This window comes from Bombina bombina, chromosome 1 (assembly GCF_027579735.1).
Source record: "Bombina bombina isolate aBomBom1 chromosome 1, aBomBom1.pri, whole genome shotgun sequence".
NCBI lineage: Eukaryota > Metazoa > Chordata > Amphibia > Anura > Bombinatoridae > Bombina > Bombina bombina.
The window spans coordinates 1,147,264,710-1,147,281,015 of record NC_069499.1 but is presented as its reverse complement, the minus strand read 5'-3'; the positions used below and the strand labels follow the sequence as shown (position 1 = coordinate 1,147,281,015).

General features: G+C 40.9%; 1 protein-coding gene across 6 annotated transcripts in view; it reads left to right on the top strand.

Moving 5' to 3' along the window:
- EZH1 (enhancer of zeste 1 polycomb repressive complex 2 subunit) overlaps window positions 1–16,306 on the top strand; it is a 485,968-nt gene that overhangs the window by 426,578 nt on the left and 43,084 nt on the right. For all 6 annotated transcript variants that reach the window (XM_053699400.1, XM_053699426.1, XM_053699407.1 and 3 more), the window contains one exon: window positions 13,954–14,035. In XM_053699400.1, coding sequence (XP_053555375.1) covers window positions 13,954–14,035 — 82 coding nt within the window. The remainder of the gene's footprint in view (window positions 1–13,953; window positions 14,036–16,306) is intronic.

Below are 16,306 nucleotides of genomic sequence, written 5' to 3'. Positions count from 1 at the left end.
CCTTTAGTGTAGGAGGGTCAGTTTACGTCTACTACTGGTTTTGAAAATGCCTATTTACAGATCCCTTTTTTCAAAAAGATCATATCAGGTTCCTGAGATCTTTAAAAAGATTCCAAGAGCATTGCTGACTGTGGAGGAAATTCAAGGAATCAATAGCTCCATAACTTGTGCAGATGTCGTCTCTCCAGTTGGCAATAGAACACTTACAAGCAGTTCTTCTGCCAACAAAATGCTTGACTCCTCAGACATGGGTATCCTTCCTGCGGTCTATAATCGAATAAGTGACTATGATACTTTTGTAACAGAACAACGCATACTCACAGAGGCGTAACTAGAAACCACAGGGCCCAGGTGCAAGAATCTAAGAAGGGCTACACACCCCCCACACCCCCACCCCAAAAAAGTGAATTTGATACATATCTTTTTTTTTTTTACATTTAACACAGAAAAAAATGTGAATCAGATTACATGTCTGCAAAAGGATGTACCCTGTGCCCACAGTCTGTGAGATGGTCTAACCCCCTATTACTATATATAGTGACACTGTTTAACCCACCAGTACTGTATATAGTGAGTCAGTGACACAGTCTGTAATCTGCCGGTGAGATGGCTGTTCTGACCCTACCCTCCCCAGTACTTTATAGAGTGACCACAGTAATCTGTGACATGGTCAAGCCCCCCCCCCCCGTACTGTATATAGTGGTACTGTATATAGTGGTACTGTATAGTGTATAATGTTTACCCCCCGCCCCCCCATGCTGTAGTAACAAGATCTGTAATTTGCTGGTTCTACAAACATATATACACACACACACATACATGCATAAATACACACACAGTCACATACACACACACACACACACATAAACACCAATGGGTAAAACAGAAACACTAACCCCTGTAGTCAGAGACACTAGTGAAGCATCATGTCACACTCACATGATATCAGTGCAGGCAGTGGCAGGTCAACATTTTTTATTGGAAAAAAAAATAAAGAATAAAACATTTAAAAAAAAAAAAAATTAAGCTGGGCCCCCACCCTCAGGGTCCCAGTCGCAGCTGCAACCTCTGCAGCCCCTGTAGTTTCGCCCCTGCATACTCAGAATCTAGTGGTATACATTTCTTATACCTCCCTGGAGTAGGTAGACGTTTTCACAGTATAGTTCAGGGTAACTCACCTTCTTTCATATTCCCTTCCTGATGGTATAAGTGTTGGCTGTACTTACGGTTTGCCTTTTTACTTACTAAGCACTAAACAGTGTGCTGAGCTTGATATTGTGATGAAGCTTTACTATCTCTTTTTCATTAGCACCCTCACCATTGCAGTTATATTAAACCCTTCACTACCAGGAATTCCAGAGAAAACCTTGCCCAAAATACAAATGAATTTTTAGCACTTTCGCTTATCACTCCATTTAAACAAAAATAGAGCCTTTTTTATTTATGTATCAAAACTATATATATATATATATATATATATATATATATATATATATATATATATATATATATATATATATTAGACAACCCAAGTTATTGATCTAGGTCCCGTTTGGTATATTCCATGCCACTGTTTTGCGGCTAATTGCGATTATATGAAAAAAATTGTTAACTTTTTCACAAACTTTCGGCTAGATTACGAGTTTTGCAGTATGAGTAAAAAAGCAGCGTTAAGGCTCATAACGCTCCTTTTTAACTACCGCTGCTATTACGAGTCTTGTAGGTACAGCTGTCCCGCACACTTTTTTGGCCGTACCGCAAATTAACTTAAGCAATTTTCGTAAAGTCTTTTGTCAATGGGACTTCCTTTGAACCGGTATTACAAGCTTTTTTTTTTTAGGCCAAAAAGTGAGCAGTACAGCCTATTAGGGTTAGGGTTAGGGTTACATTTATTAACCCCTAATCTGCTGCCCCCGTTGCCACCACTATACTAAAGTTATTAACCCCTAAACCTAAGTCTAACCCTAACACCCCCTAAGTTAAATATAATTAAAATAAATCTAAATAAATCATACTATCATTACCTAAATAATTCCTATTTAAAACTAAATAGTTACCTGTAAAATAAACCCTAAGATAGCTACAATATAACTAATAGTTACATTGTAGCTAGCTTAGGTTTTATTTTAGTTTTACAGGCAAGTTTGTATTTATTTTAACTAGGTAGAATAGTTACTAAATAGTTATTAACTATTTACTAACTACCTAGCTAAAATAAATACAAATTTACCTGTAAAAAAAAAACTAACCTGTCTTACACTAACACCTAACCTTACACTACAATTAAATAAATTACCTAAATTAAATACAATTAACTAAATTAAATACAAATACCTAAATTACAACAACAAAAAACACTAAATTACACAAAATAAAAAACAAATTACAAGATATTTAAACTAATGACACCTAATCTAATAGCCCTATCAAAATAAAAAAGCACCCCCAAAATAAAAAAACCCTAGCCTAAACTAAACTACCAATAGCCCTTAAAAGGGCCTTTTGCGGGGTATTGCCCCAAAGAAATCAGCTCTTTTACCTGTAAAAAAAAATACAAACAACCCCCCCAACAGTAAAACCCACCACCCTCACAACCAACCCCCCAAATAAAACCCTAACTAAAAAAAACTAAGCTCCCCATTGCCCTGAAAAGGGCATTTGGATGGGCATTGCCCTTAAAAGGGCATTTAGCTCTATTGCTGCCAAAACTTTAATCTAAAACTAAAACCCACCCAATAAACCCTTAAAAAATCCTAACATTAACCCCTGAAGATCCACTTACAGTTTTGAAAGCCGGACATCCATCGTCAACGAAGCCGGGAGAAGTCCTCAACGAAGCCGGGAGAAGTCTTCATCCAAGCCAGGAGAAGTGGTCCTCCAGACGGGTAGAAGTCTTCATCCAGACGGCATCTTCTATCGTCATCCATCCGGCGCGGAGTATCCTCTTCTTCCGACGACTCCCAACGAATGAAGGTTCCTTTAAGTGACATCATCCAAGATGGCGTCCCTTAGATTCCGATTCGCTGATAGAATTCTATCAGCCAATCGGAATTAAGGTTGAAAAAATCCTATTGGCTGATGCAATCAGCCAGTAGGATTGAACTTTAATCCTATTGGCTGATCCAATCAGCCAATAGGATTGAACTCGCATTCTATAGGCTGTTCCAATCAGCCAATAGAATGCAAGCTCAATCCTATTGGCTGACAAGGGTTATAGTATTCTAGTGTAAGGATTACCCACCCACCTGACACCTCCCTGATCTCTCCCAAACGCCCCCTCCTCACCACCATCTTAAGTAATGGCAGACAGTCTGCTAGTATTAAGTTTCAGGGCTTTTTTTTTAATTTTTTATAAATTAATGTTATTTATTTATTTTCTGCAATATAGGATTTTCCCTTACCATCCCACCTCCCTGATCCCTCCCAAATAGCTCTCTAACCCTCCCCACTCCTAATGGTGTCCTCTATCTTAGGTATTGGTTTTAAAAAAAAAAATTAATTTATTATTATTATTATAATTTTCTTCTGTAGTGTAGCGTCCGCCTCACTTCCCTGCAATTGAGATTGTAGAGTCCCCACTATCTCCTTCCCTCTCTCTTCTAAACTTTATTTCTGCAGTGTGGGACCACTCCATCCTTCTCCCTCCGCCTTTGTGCCGCCCACCCACCTTCCCTCCCGCATCTCCCACCGCCACTGAAGGAGATTGTTACAGACCATGCCACTGTTTGTAACAATATGACAATGTGCATGTATTTGGTAACGGAGCATCGATCGTGCTCTGTTACCGTATGAGGACAGATTGCCTGCATCACAGGAACAGAAGTCACTTTTCAGCCGAGACTGCTGGAGCTTTATGTGGTACAATGGGCTTTGTACCACATGACGTATATGTTAAAGGGACAGTGTAGTCAAAATGTAAACTTTCATGATTCAGAAAGGGCATGCAATTTTAAACAACTTTCCAATTTACTTTTATCATCAAATGTGCTTTGTTCTCTTGGTATTCTTTGTTGAAAGCTTAACCTAGGTAGGCTCATATGCTAATTTCTAAGCTCTTGAAGGCTGCGTTTTGACAGTTTTTCATAGCTAGATAGCTCTAGTTCATGTGGACCATATAGATAACATTGTGCTCACCCCTTAGAGTTATTTATGAGTCAGCACTGATTGGCTACAATACAAGTCTGTCAAAAGAACTGAGCTAAGGGGGCAGTGTGCAGAGTGTGTATATTCATATATATATATATATATATTTAAACTTTGTTGCCCATTGCTGCGTGAATTACCCCCTTCGCTGCACTAGAACGATGCTCCAATTGGAACCTATGGAAGCGTGTGCGCAAAGCTTCCATGCAATGTGAACGCGAGTAATAGCAGCGCACATTTGTGCGTGCTGGTATTTCTGAGTGGAGCGCAAATAATGGGGCTTGCGAAAGCGCAACTTTGCGCTCCACTTGTAATCTGGCCATATGACGGTGAATAACCTTGTTATTGTTTGCAGATTCAAACCCTAATTTAGCTCTTCTAGATGAGGCTAATGTTTGGTGGAATTTGGCTATTAAAAAGCAATTGCAGCAAGCAAGATATAAAAAAAAAAGTTTCAACTTATTTTATAGCAACACAATAGAAATATCTTGTAATTGCAAGATGTTTACTGTCCCTGTAATTGTTTTTAGCTTCAGTGTCCTATATTGCCAAGAGTGAGATTTATGGCTCCAGAGTGAGATTTTTATAGTGAGATTTATGGTTCCAAAACCATAAAATGCATATGATCTTGTGTTTTTCAAAGTAGGTCATGTAAACTATGTTTTCACTCTTTTTAAATAACTAATCAGTGGGATTAAATTAAAAAATGCACATTGTTTATATAATTTCCTTCTTAATACAGGGAGAGTCCACAGCTGCATTCCTTACTTGTGGGAAATACTGAACCTGGCCACCAGGAGGAGGCAAAGACACCCCAGCCAAAGGCTTAAATACCTCCCCCACTTCCCTCATCCCCCAGTCATTCTTTGCCTTTCGTCACAGAAGATTTCGGAGTAGTTCCTCAGAAAGGGTATCTACCCTTCGATATGGGACTGCAGTTTTAAGTAGTCTTGTCAGCCTTTCAGTGAGAGCATTGATGAAAGTTAGAGTCTGGAGATGCAGGGAGAGTCTTTCTGCGAAACCATCCAGACTCATATTAACAGCTCCTAAGCAATCAGTGTTGACGAGTTTCACTGCCTGCTTTTCATCACTCAAGTCCATGTCGGAAGCGATGCTACAGTCTGTCACAATTGAAGGACCGTGTTTCTGTTCCACGGCATAGATTCCGGTAAGTTTGTTTCATTTTTTACACATGTTAACGCTAGAAGACAGGGTCCCAGTGGGACTCCTTTATCTTTATGGAATCAAGGGTTAATATCTCCTGATGGGATTGTTGAACAGTGGGATGTTAATCATATTTTGTTAATGTGATTTATGCTGCTTTATATGTGTGAGATGTTTTTGGGCTTGCTCTTTTTCTTTGAGAGCTGCACAGTTTTATTAAGCTTGGCGCACTTTTCCTTTAGCAGGGGTGGTCCTTCATTGCGCACCGTGTGACCGGGAGTGATCACGGTTTCCATTTCCTATTCCTGACCGAGTGACTACGGAGAGGAGCGAGTTTTCTCTATACTGTCTGGTGGTGAGTGCCCCAGCCATTGGGCGTATAGGTGCCGGTTGCTTTTTTTGTTTTATATAAGGTTACCTAGTTATGGAGGTATCATAATTTGATACCTGTGTATATTGTGAGGAGGCCCGGGTAGTCCAGCCCTCTCTGTTCCATATGCCGCAACAGGGTGTTTTCATCAACCAATGTTTAGATGTTAGATGCCACTGAGCCTTCTGCCTCTGAGGACTCTTCGTCCCGTGAGGTGTGTCCCCTAGATTCATCTGATCCTCCACATGCAGCTTCCCCTTGCACGTCTAATCCTCCACCTGGAGGGGGTCTTTTATCACCTGACGTTACTGCGCAGTTCCGTATGGCGATGTCTGCGGCCTTAGCGCTTTGCCTCGTACTGCTACACGCAAACGAACGGATTGACGGTTGTATCTGAGGATGCGGTTCTCTCTGAGGCTTCAGAGTACGGACCTTCTGGGTCGGAGCCTGCTGCGTCTTTTCCTCCGGCAGAGGAGGATTTAGCTTTTAGATTTAGAGTGGTACGCCTGCGCTCGCTTCTAAGAGAGGTTTTGGCGATATTAGAGATTCCTAGTACTGATCTGCCAGTCGAATCTCAGGGCTCTAAATCAGATGGCGAATTTGATTAAGGTGGGTGGGGAAGGATGTAGATCCTTTTCCCTTTCGTCTATTTCCTTTTTAAGATTCCCAGTTCCGGGCTCTATAGGGGGGGTTGAGTCGTTGCCCATCCCTACTTGGCTAACACTTTTTGTGCACTTGCATATCGTTTTACTATTCCGTTTTGGAATAGTTTCTTCTTAGAGCTCTTAGTGATAAGAGGAAACTATTTTTAGGAAGTTGTTTCATCACAACGGATATTTATGTACTGACGACTTAAGTTGTCGCAGTTTATGGAGACTTCCTATTGAAGCATCTCTGTCTCGTTTCGAGGTGATGGTTTCCTCAATATTTTCGAGAAAGAATAAAGGCCTGGGAACTTATAATTCTTTTATCTGGGAATTTCACAGATAATCTTTCCTTCTGCTTGTGAGAAAGATTTAATTTGGTCCGCTATTCTGCGGCTTTACTGTTTGATGGGAGAGACAAATTTCTTTCCCCTATACTTTTAGTACGCTTAAAGCCCAGCGTCAGAGACCTCCGCTAAGCCTGAGCATTCCAAGTGTTTTGGAATTCGACTCAGCACTGGAATAAGTCCATTTAGAGCAGAGGCCCTCCTAACCTAGGTTGACAGGAGGGGCTGGTTCCAGGTCCTATCTTGGATCGCATTTGTGACTCGCTCTTTTCTGAAGCTTGGTTCAGGGACGTACAGGATCCATGGGTTCTAGAGGTCATAGCTATGCTTCAAATCTCAGCCTCCTAGGGCAGTTTTCCTTCTCTTGAAAGCCATTTCAGTTGGGTGTGGGTTTTGTTCTCCTTTGGAGTCATTGTCCCGGTACCTTTTGCAGAGTGAGGTTTGAGATATTATTCAAACCGTTTTTTTCGTGTTCCCATGAAGGGAGGGAACTCCTGTCCTATTTTGGTCCTAAAGTATTTGAGCAAGCTTTCATAAAAGAGCAGTGCAAGACCACTGTTGAGGAAGGATATCATTCCTTTTAATTCCTCCTTGACGTTTCTGGAACAGCACTTCTAGTACATTGCTCCTTCCGTTTTGGTCTCGCTAATGCTTCTAGAGCCTCTTAGGATCTAGAGTTTCTTTTTGCAGTGGCCAGAATCCAGATCTAGCAGTAGCTTCCCTTGTCTAGACGATTCTGGTTCAATCGCCATCATCTCGTCTGATAGAAGACCATTAGGGATTTCATCTGTCTTCCTCGATCCTCAGGGATGGAAGAATATATAGACCAGAGTTCTCTGGTGTAGGCACCAAGGTGGATTCCTGGATGCTATTTTAGTCTTCATAGACATGAAGACATTTCTATCGGACTTATGAAGTTATGAGTTAGCTTCATCAGGTCGTGCCCTCCAGACCTCCTTCAGGCCATTGCTGGCTCTGTGTAGGGGTGATGATCTGTCATGGGGTCCATCTTGGACTTCATTCCGTTTGCCAGGTCTCATCTCAGCCGAGGATCAGTGTATGCTGAGGCAGTGGAACGGCGCTGTTTCGAGTCTGTCTTAACAGATTTACTTGGACTTCTGGTTGAGAGAATTGCTCTCTAGTATCTTTGTCCATATCTCCTTGTCCTGAGGGGCATTTTTCTTAAATCATCTGGGGCGGTTTTGACTTTGATCGCTAGTCCGTCAGGATGGTGAGGGCGTAATAAGAGGGCATGGGGCCGTGGACTCAGGAGGTTTCCCTCCCGATTAACTTTATGGATCTTCAGGCAGTCTTTTTGCTCTGAAGGTTTAGACTACTGGGTTAGTCCCAGTTTATAGATTCTAGTCAGTCTTACTCTCGGGGGCTTAGATCTCCATCTGAGGGGAACGAGAGACTCCCTAGCGATGAGAGTAGTATCTCGGGTTTGGTAGTGGGCGGAGGTCCACTACTGCTCGCTGTAAGCGATCCAATCTGCAGGTGTGGTCATCCGGGACAGATGTTCTCTACAGACATTCCCTTTATCTGGGGATAAGGTCTCCATCTGAGGGTTTTTCAGATATTTGGAACTGTAAGAGGACGCCGGATGAATGTCTCAGGATGTCCCGCCTATATACCAAGACCCACAAATGGGTCGTGGTTCAGGGATCCTCAGGCAGAACTAATGGATGCATTAACGATACCTTGGAGATTCAATACAATTTTTCCTTTTCTGCCATATTACTCCTTCCTCAAGTGGTGGCTCGATCCTAGCAGAAGCAGGCATCAGTGATACTGATTGCTCCGTCGCGGCCACGAAGATAGGGATGTCTTCTTCCCCTCCATGAAGGTTACCTTGTAGCAGGGATCTGCTGGAACAAGGCCGCTTTGCCTCATCAAATCTTAATTCTCTGAGCGGAACTGCGAGATTGACGCTTAGGAAGAGCGTGGTTCGTCCTGGCACACTATTCAGGTCTGCCAGGATTCTTTCCTTCCTCCAGGATGGTCTGGAGAAGGGCCTCTTATCTAGTTCCTTGTTGGGACAGTTTTGGTCCTGTCTGTTTTACTGCACAAGAGGCTCGTTGAGCTTCAGGACGTACAGTTTTTTTGTTAGGGCTCTGACTACGATCAGGCCGGTGTGTCGATCTGATGCGCCTCCTTGGAGCTTAGATCTTGTTCTTAAAGGGACAGTATACACTCATTTTCAAATAACTGCATGTAATATACACTACTATAAAGAATAAGATGCACAGATACTGATATAAAAATCCAGTATAAAATGGTTTAAAAACGTACTTAGAAGCTTTCAGTTTAGCTCTGTTGAAAAGGCAGTTGGAAAGCCCACTGCAAGTGGGAAATAAGACACTCCCCCCCCCTTCCCCTTCTTTTGCATATGAAAAGACCCTTTACTCAAACAGGAGCAAGCTGGAGAAGGTAGCTGACGGTATTCAAAGAAAACTTTGGGGCTTGGTTAGGAGTCTGAAAATCAGAGCAATGTTATTAAAAATAAGCAAAATTATAAATTTAAAAAAAAAACTTTATGGGCTTTATAAATAGGTCATCTACAAAACATTTATGCAAAGAAAAAATGAGTGTATAATGGCGCTTTAAGGTTTTGCATCAGGCTGCTTTTTGGAAGATTCCTTTCCGTCTAAATATTTAGTCTCTGGGATTTGGCCTTGCAATGCAACCCTCCTTATCTGGTGTCCCATGATAATAAGGCTGTTCTACAAACCTACGGCTAGATTACGAGTTTTTGTCGGTAATGGTGTGCGGTGCTAACGAGCCGGCGTTAGCCTCAGAAAAGTGAGCGTTGAGCAAAATTTAGCTCCACATCTCACCTCAATACCAGCGTTGCTTACGGTAGCGGTAAGCTGGCAAAACGTGCTTGTGCACGATTTCCCCATAGGAAACAATGGGGCTGAGCTGGCTGAAAAAAAAAACTAACACCTGCAAAAAAGCAACGTTCAGCTCCTAACGCAGCCCCATTGTTTCCTATGGGAAAATGAAATTTATGTCTGCACCTAACACCCTAACATGAACCCGAGTCTAAACACCCCTAATCTTACACTTATTAACCCCTAATCTGCCGCCCCCACTATCGCTGACACCTACATTATATTATTAACCCCTAATCTGCCACTCCGGACACCGCCGCCACCTACATTATACTTATGAACCCCTAATCTACTGCCTCCAACATCGCCGACACCTACATTATAGTTATTAACCCCTAATCTGCACCCCCAACGTTGCCGCAACTATATTAAATTTATTAACCCCTAATCTGCCGCCGCCAACGTCGCCGCCACTATAATAAAGTTATTAACCCCTAAACCTAAGTCTAACCCTAACTTAATAACTTAAATATAATTTTAATTAAACGAAATAAATTTCACATAATTAAATAAATTAATCCTATTTAAAACTAAATACTTACCTATAAAATAAACCCTAAGCTAGCTACAATATAACTAATAGTTACATTGTATCTATTTTAGGATTTATATTTATTTTACAGGCAACTTTGTATTTATTTTAACTAGGTACAATAGTTATTAAATAGTTATTAACTATTTAATAACTACCTAGCTAAAATAAGTACAACATTACCTGTAAAATAAACCCTAACCTAAGTTACAATTACACCTAACACTACACTATCATTAAACTAATTACCTAAACTACCTACAATTAATTACAATTAAATTAAACTAAATTACGGGGGGGGGGAAACCCACTAAATTACAGAAAATAAAAAAAGAATTACAAGAATTTTAAGCTAATTACACCTAATCTAATCCCCCTAATAAAATAGAAAAGCCCCCCAAAATAATAAAATTCCTTACCCTATACTAAATTACAAATAGCCCTTAAAAGGGCCTTTTGCGGGGCATTGCCCCAAAGTAATCAGATCTTTCACCTGTAAAAAAAATACAATACCCCCCACCAACATTAAAACCCACAACCCACACACCCAACCCTACTCTAAAACCCACCCAATCCCCCCTTAAGAAAACCTAACACTACCCCCTTGAAGATCACCCTACCTTGAGCCGTCTTCACCCAGCTGGGCACAAGTGGACCTCCAGAGGGGCAGAAGTCTTCATCCGATCCGGGCAGAAGAGGTCCTCCAAGCGGCAGAAGTCTTCATCCAGACGGCATCTTCTATCTTCATCCTTCCGGAGCGGTGCGGGTCCATCTTCAAGACATCCGATGCGGAGCATCCTCTTCATCCGACTGCCAACGACTGAATGACTGGTCCTTTAAGTGAAGTCATCCAAGATGGCGTCCCTTGAATTCCGATTGGCTGATAGAATCCTATTAGCCAATCGGAATTAAGGTAGGAAAAATCCGATTGGCTGATGCAATCAGCCAATAGGATTTGAGTTCAATCCGATTGGCTGATCCAATCAGCCAATAGGATTGAGCTCGCATTCTATTGGCTGTTCCAATCAGCCAATAGGATTGAGCTCGCATTCTATTGGCTGTTCCAATCAGCCAATAGAATGTGAGGTCAATCCTATTGGCTGATTGCATCAGCCAATAGGATTTTTCCTACCTTAATTCCGATTGGCTGATAGGATTCTATCAGCCAATCGGAATTCAAGGGACGCTATCTTGGATGACGTCACTTAAAGGACCAGTCATTCAGTCGTCGGATGAAGAGGATGCTCCGCGTCGGATGTCTTGAAGATGGACCCGCTCCGCTCCGGAAGGATGAAGATAGAGTATGCCGCCTGGATGAAGACTTCTGCCGCTTGGAGGACCTCTTCTGCCCGGATCGGATGAAGACTTCTGCCCCTCTGGAGGTCCACTTGTGCCCAGCTGGGTGAAGACGTCTCAAGGTAGGGTGATCTTCAGGGGGTTAGTGTTAGGTTTTTTAATGGGGGATTGGGTGGGTTTTAGAATAGGGTTGGGTGTGTGGGTGGTGGGTTTTAATGTTGGGGGGGTATTGTATTTTTTTTTACAGGTGAAAGAGCTGATTACTTTGGGGCAATGCCCCGCAAAAGGCCCTTTTAAGGGCTATTTGTAATTTAGTATAGGGTAGGGAATTTTATTATTTTGGGGGGCTTTTTTATTTTATTAGGGGGATTAGATTAGGTGTAATTAGTTTAAAATTCTTGTAATTCTTTTTTTATTTTCTGTAATTTAGTGTTTGTTTTTTCGTAATTTAGTTTATTTAATTTAATTGTAATTAATTGTAGGTAGTCTAGGTAATTAGTTTAATGATAGTGTAGTGTTAGGTGTAATTGTAATTTAGGTTAGGATTTATTTTACAGGTAAATTTGTACTTATTTTAACTAGGAAGTTATTAAATAGTTAATAACTATTTAATAACTATTGTACCTAGTTAAAATAAATACAAAGTTGCCTGTAAAATAAATTTAAATCCTAAACTAACTACAATGTAACTATTGGTTATATTGTAGCTAGCTTAGGGTTTATTTTATAGGTAAGTATTTATTTTTAAATAGGAATAATTTATTTAATAGTAGTAAATTTATTTTGTTTTATTTAAATTATATTTAAGTTAGGGGGTGTTAGGGTTAGACTTAAGATTAGGGGTTAATAAATGTAATATAGTAGCGGCGACGGGTCGGCAGATTAGGGGTTAATAAATGTAGGTAGGTTTTGGCGATGTTAGGGACGGCAGATTAGGGGTTAATAAAATTTAACTAGTGTTTGCGAGGCGGGAGTGCGGCGGTGTAGGGGTTAATAAATTTATTAAAGTGGCGAGGATGTCCGGTCGGCAGATTAGGGGTTAAATAATTTTATTATAGTGTTTGCGATGTGAGGGGGGGCCTCGGTTTAGGGGTTAATAGGTAGTTTATGGGTGTTAGTGTACTTTTTAGCACTTTAGTTAATAGCTTTATGTTACGGCGTTATCCCATAAAACTCTTAACTACTGACTTTAAAATGCGGTAGGAGTCTTGGAGGTAGAGGGTGTACCGCTCACTTTTTAAAGCGATCGTAATACCGGCGTTAGGCAAATCCCATTAAAAGGATAGGATACGCAATTGACGTAAGGGGATTTGCGGTATGCTAAAATTGCGGGAAAAAAGTGAGCGGTTCACCCTTAGTGAGCGGTTCACCCTTTCCTGCCTGACTCGTAATACCAGCGGGCGATAAAAAGCAGCGTTAGGACCCCTTAACGCTGCTTTTTAAGGCTAACGCAAGACTCGTAATCTAGCCGCTGGTTAGGATTTCCTCCTAAGGTTGTGTCAAATCGCAATTCAATCAAGAAATTGTGGTTCCTTTCTTATGTCCTTTTCCTTCTTCTCGAAGGAAAGTTTACTACATAATATGGATTTGTGCCTTTGAAGTTCTATCTTCAGGCTACATAGGAATAGAAAGATTTGTCTCTGTTTGTAATCCATCTGGGAAGCGTTCGGGTCAGAAGGCCTTTTAGTTGAGGAGTATCATCCGCTTGACATATGAAACAGCGGGACACAAGCCTCAGAGGATTACTGCTCATTCTACGAGAGCAGTGCCGTCCTCTTGGGTATTCTAGCATGAGGCCTCTATGGATCAGATTTGTAGGGTGGCTACCTGGTCCTCCTTACATTCTTTTTCCAAAATTTTTAACTTGTTTTTGCTTCTGTTGAAGCAGCCTTCGGGAGAAAGGGTTTTGCAGGTTGTGGTGCCCTCAGATGGGGGCCACCTCTCTTTTTTGCCCTCCAGTTAGCATTCAGTGCCCTCTGGAGCTTGGGTATAATTTCCCACAAGTAAGGAATGCAACTGTGGACTCTCCCTGTATTAAGAAGGAAAACATAAATTATGTTTACCAGATAATTTCCTTTCCTTCTGTACAGGGAGAGTCCACATCTGCATTCAGTGTCCTCTGGAGCTTGGGTATAATTTCCCACAAGTAAGGAATTCAGCTGTGGACTCTCCTTGTATTAAGAAGGAAAACATAAATTATGTTTACCAGATAATTTCCTTTCCTTCTGTACAGGGAGAGTCCACATCTCCCGCCCGTGTTCTCCGATGGGCGGCCTTAAATTTGATCTTGTTCTTATGGCACCTTTTTCACCCTGATATTTCTCCTACTGTTCCTTGCTCCCTCGGCAGAATGACTGGGGGATGAGGGAAGTGGGGGAGGTATTTGAGGATTTGGCTGGGGTGTCTTTGTCTCCTCCTGGTGGCTAGGTTCAGTATTTCCCACAAGTAAGGAATTAAGCTGTGGACTCTCCTTGTACAGAAGAAAAGGAAATTATCTGGTAAGCATAATTTATGTTTTTATTATTAGGTGTGTTAACATTTTTTCTTTTTTTTCTTACTAAAGCTTATTTCACAGGATGAAGCTGACAGGAGAGGAAAAGTGTACGACAAATACATGTCCAGTTTTCTTTTCAATCTGAACAATGGTAATTAACGTAATGTATTTTGTAACTTTGTCCTTATATCCTGAAGGTATAATTGTGATAAAGTCAATGCTTAGTGAATGGTATGTTTAGTTTAAAAGAACAGTAAAGTCAATTTTCATGGTGTAGATAGAAAATAATATTTTTTTAAATTGTTTACTATTTCTATTATCAAATGTGAACCATTCTCTTGAAACTTTGTTGAATAGTAAATGTAGGTAGTCTCATAGGGGATCTGGATCAAGCATGTTTCTTTATTATAGCAGCAGTTTGCAAGAATGTTTGTAGCAATGTTTAGCATTCTTTGGCAGCAACATTTGGCAACAATATATAAGACATGTGTACACTCCTAAGCCTGAAAACCTAGCTAGTTTTACACTTCAATAAAGATAATAGAAGTAAATAAGAAATATCTTTCTTTCATAAGTCGGTGAGAGGCCAAGATCCATTACGCATGAAGTTCACTTCCTAGCCACTAGGAGGCAAAGATTCACCAAAACTTTCAAGAGCCCTTCATCCCTCCCACTTAACTGGTATGCCAGTCTAAAACTTTGCCTCCCAGGAGGTGGGGGAAGAAATTAATTAAAAATTTCAGACTGATTTAAGGCCCATTTGCTGCCCCCCCCCCCCCCCCCTCTCAGAGAATTGCTATTGAGAGAAAGATTGGAGTATGGAGCAGTAACACAATTACTTTCGGTGAAGGAGTTAGTCAGAAGCCTGCCACAGGTGTCGCAGGGACAGGTCCCTGTCACCTCCTGCTGTTTCCTCAGTATATTCCTAACTTAATTCCTTTGCTGTAATGTGCTCAGCACTGGATGGGCTATTAACTGACAGCAGTTTGTTCTGCTGCTGGTAAGTTCTGTGGAGTGAGTGACTGTCAGATAAGACTGTTCCATCATTTGCACTCACATAGCCCACAGGCTATTAGCAGGTACGTTTGTCATGTTACACCATAGCCAGGGGACTTTACTTATTTCAGACATTACCACATTCATATTATTGTCTATGTGTGCTTGGGGACTTGTGGGATGGCAGGGGCTCTTTTATTCAATACACACTGATTTGGCTCAGCATTAATTATACTATACTACCATGTGAAGATTTGACAGCTGCATTTTCAGTTGAATTTGGGGAAACCACTTGAAGCATTCGTTGTGTTGAGAAATTGCTTTTGTTTGATTTGTTCATTGCAAACAGCTGAAAGTCTGTAAATGTTGACAATAACGCTGATTTGCAATGGGGGTTGAAACATTTTGATTACAACTGTATGTGTGTGTATATATATATATTTATATGTATTTTAGCCCTTTGCAGTTAAAAACATTAAAACATGTAAAAGCATATTTCTTTTATGTAATTGGCAAGAGTCCATGAGCTAGTGACGTATGGGATATACAATCCTACCAGGAGGGGCAAAGTTTCCCAAACCTCAAAATTCCTATAAATACACCCCTCGCCACACCCACAATTCAGTTTTACAAACTTTGCCTCCTATGGAGGTGGTGAAGTAAGTTTGTGCTAAGATTTCTACGTTGATATGCGCTTCTCAGCATTTTGAAGCCCGATCCCTCTCAGAGTACAGTGAATGTCAGAGGGATATGAAGGGAGAATCACCTATTGAATGCAATGGTTTTCCTCACGGGAGATCTATTTCATAGGTTCTCTGTTATCGGTCATAGAGATTAATCTCCTACCTCCCTTTTCAGATCGACAATATACTCTCATATTCCATTACCTCTACTGATAACCGTTTCAGTACTGGTTTGGCTATCTGCTATGTGGATGGGTGTCTTTTGTTAAGTATGTTTTAATTACTTAAGACACTCTCAGCTATGGTTTGGCACTTTATGTATTTATATAAAGTTCTAAATATATGTATTGTACTTATATTTGCCATGATTCAAGTTTCAGTTTATTTCCTTTTGCAGACTGTCAGTTTCATATTTGGGAAATGCATTTTTAGGATAAAATTTATTTCTTACCTGGGGTATAGTCTTTTTTCAATTGACTGTCATTTTAAATTCGCGGGCAGAATTAGGCTTGCGGGGGCGCAAAATGCTACAGTATATTGCGTCATTGTTGGCGCGAGATTTTTTGGCGCAAAGTTATTTTCGATGAAGCAAATTCGTAATTTCCGGTGTCTTAGTCGAAGCCGAGTCCTTTCACAAGGTTGTGTCTTCAGTGACGGGAGTGTGTCATTTCCGGATGTTGTTAGCGCCAAAAAAAAATTTCTGTTTGTGTTGTGTGTCATACTTGGCGCCAAATATTTCATTA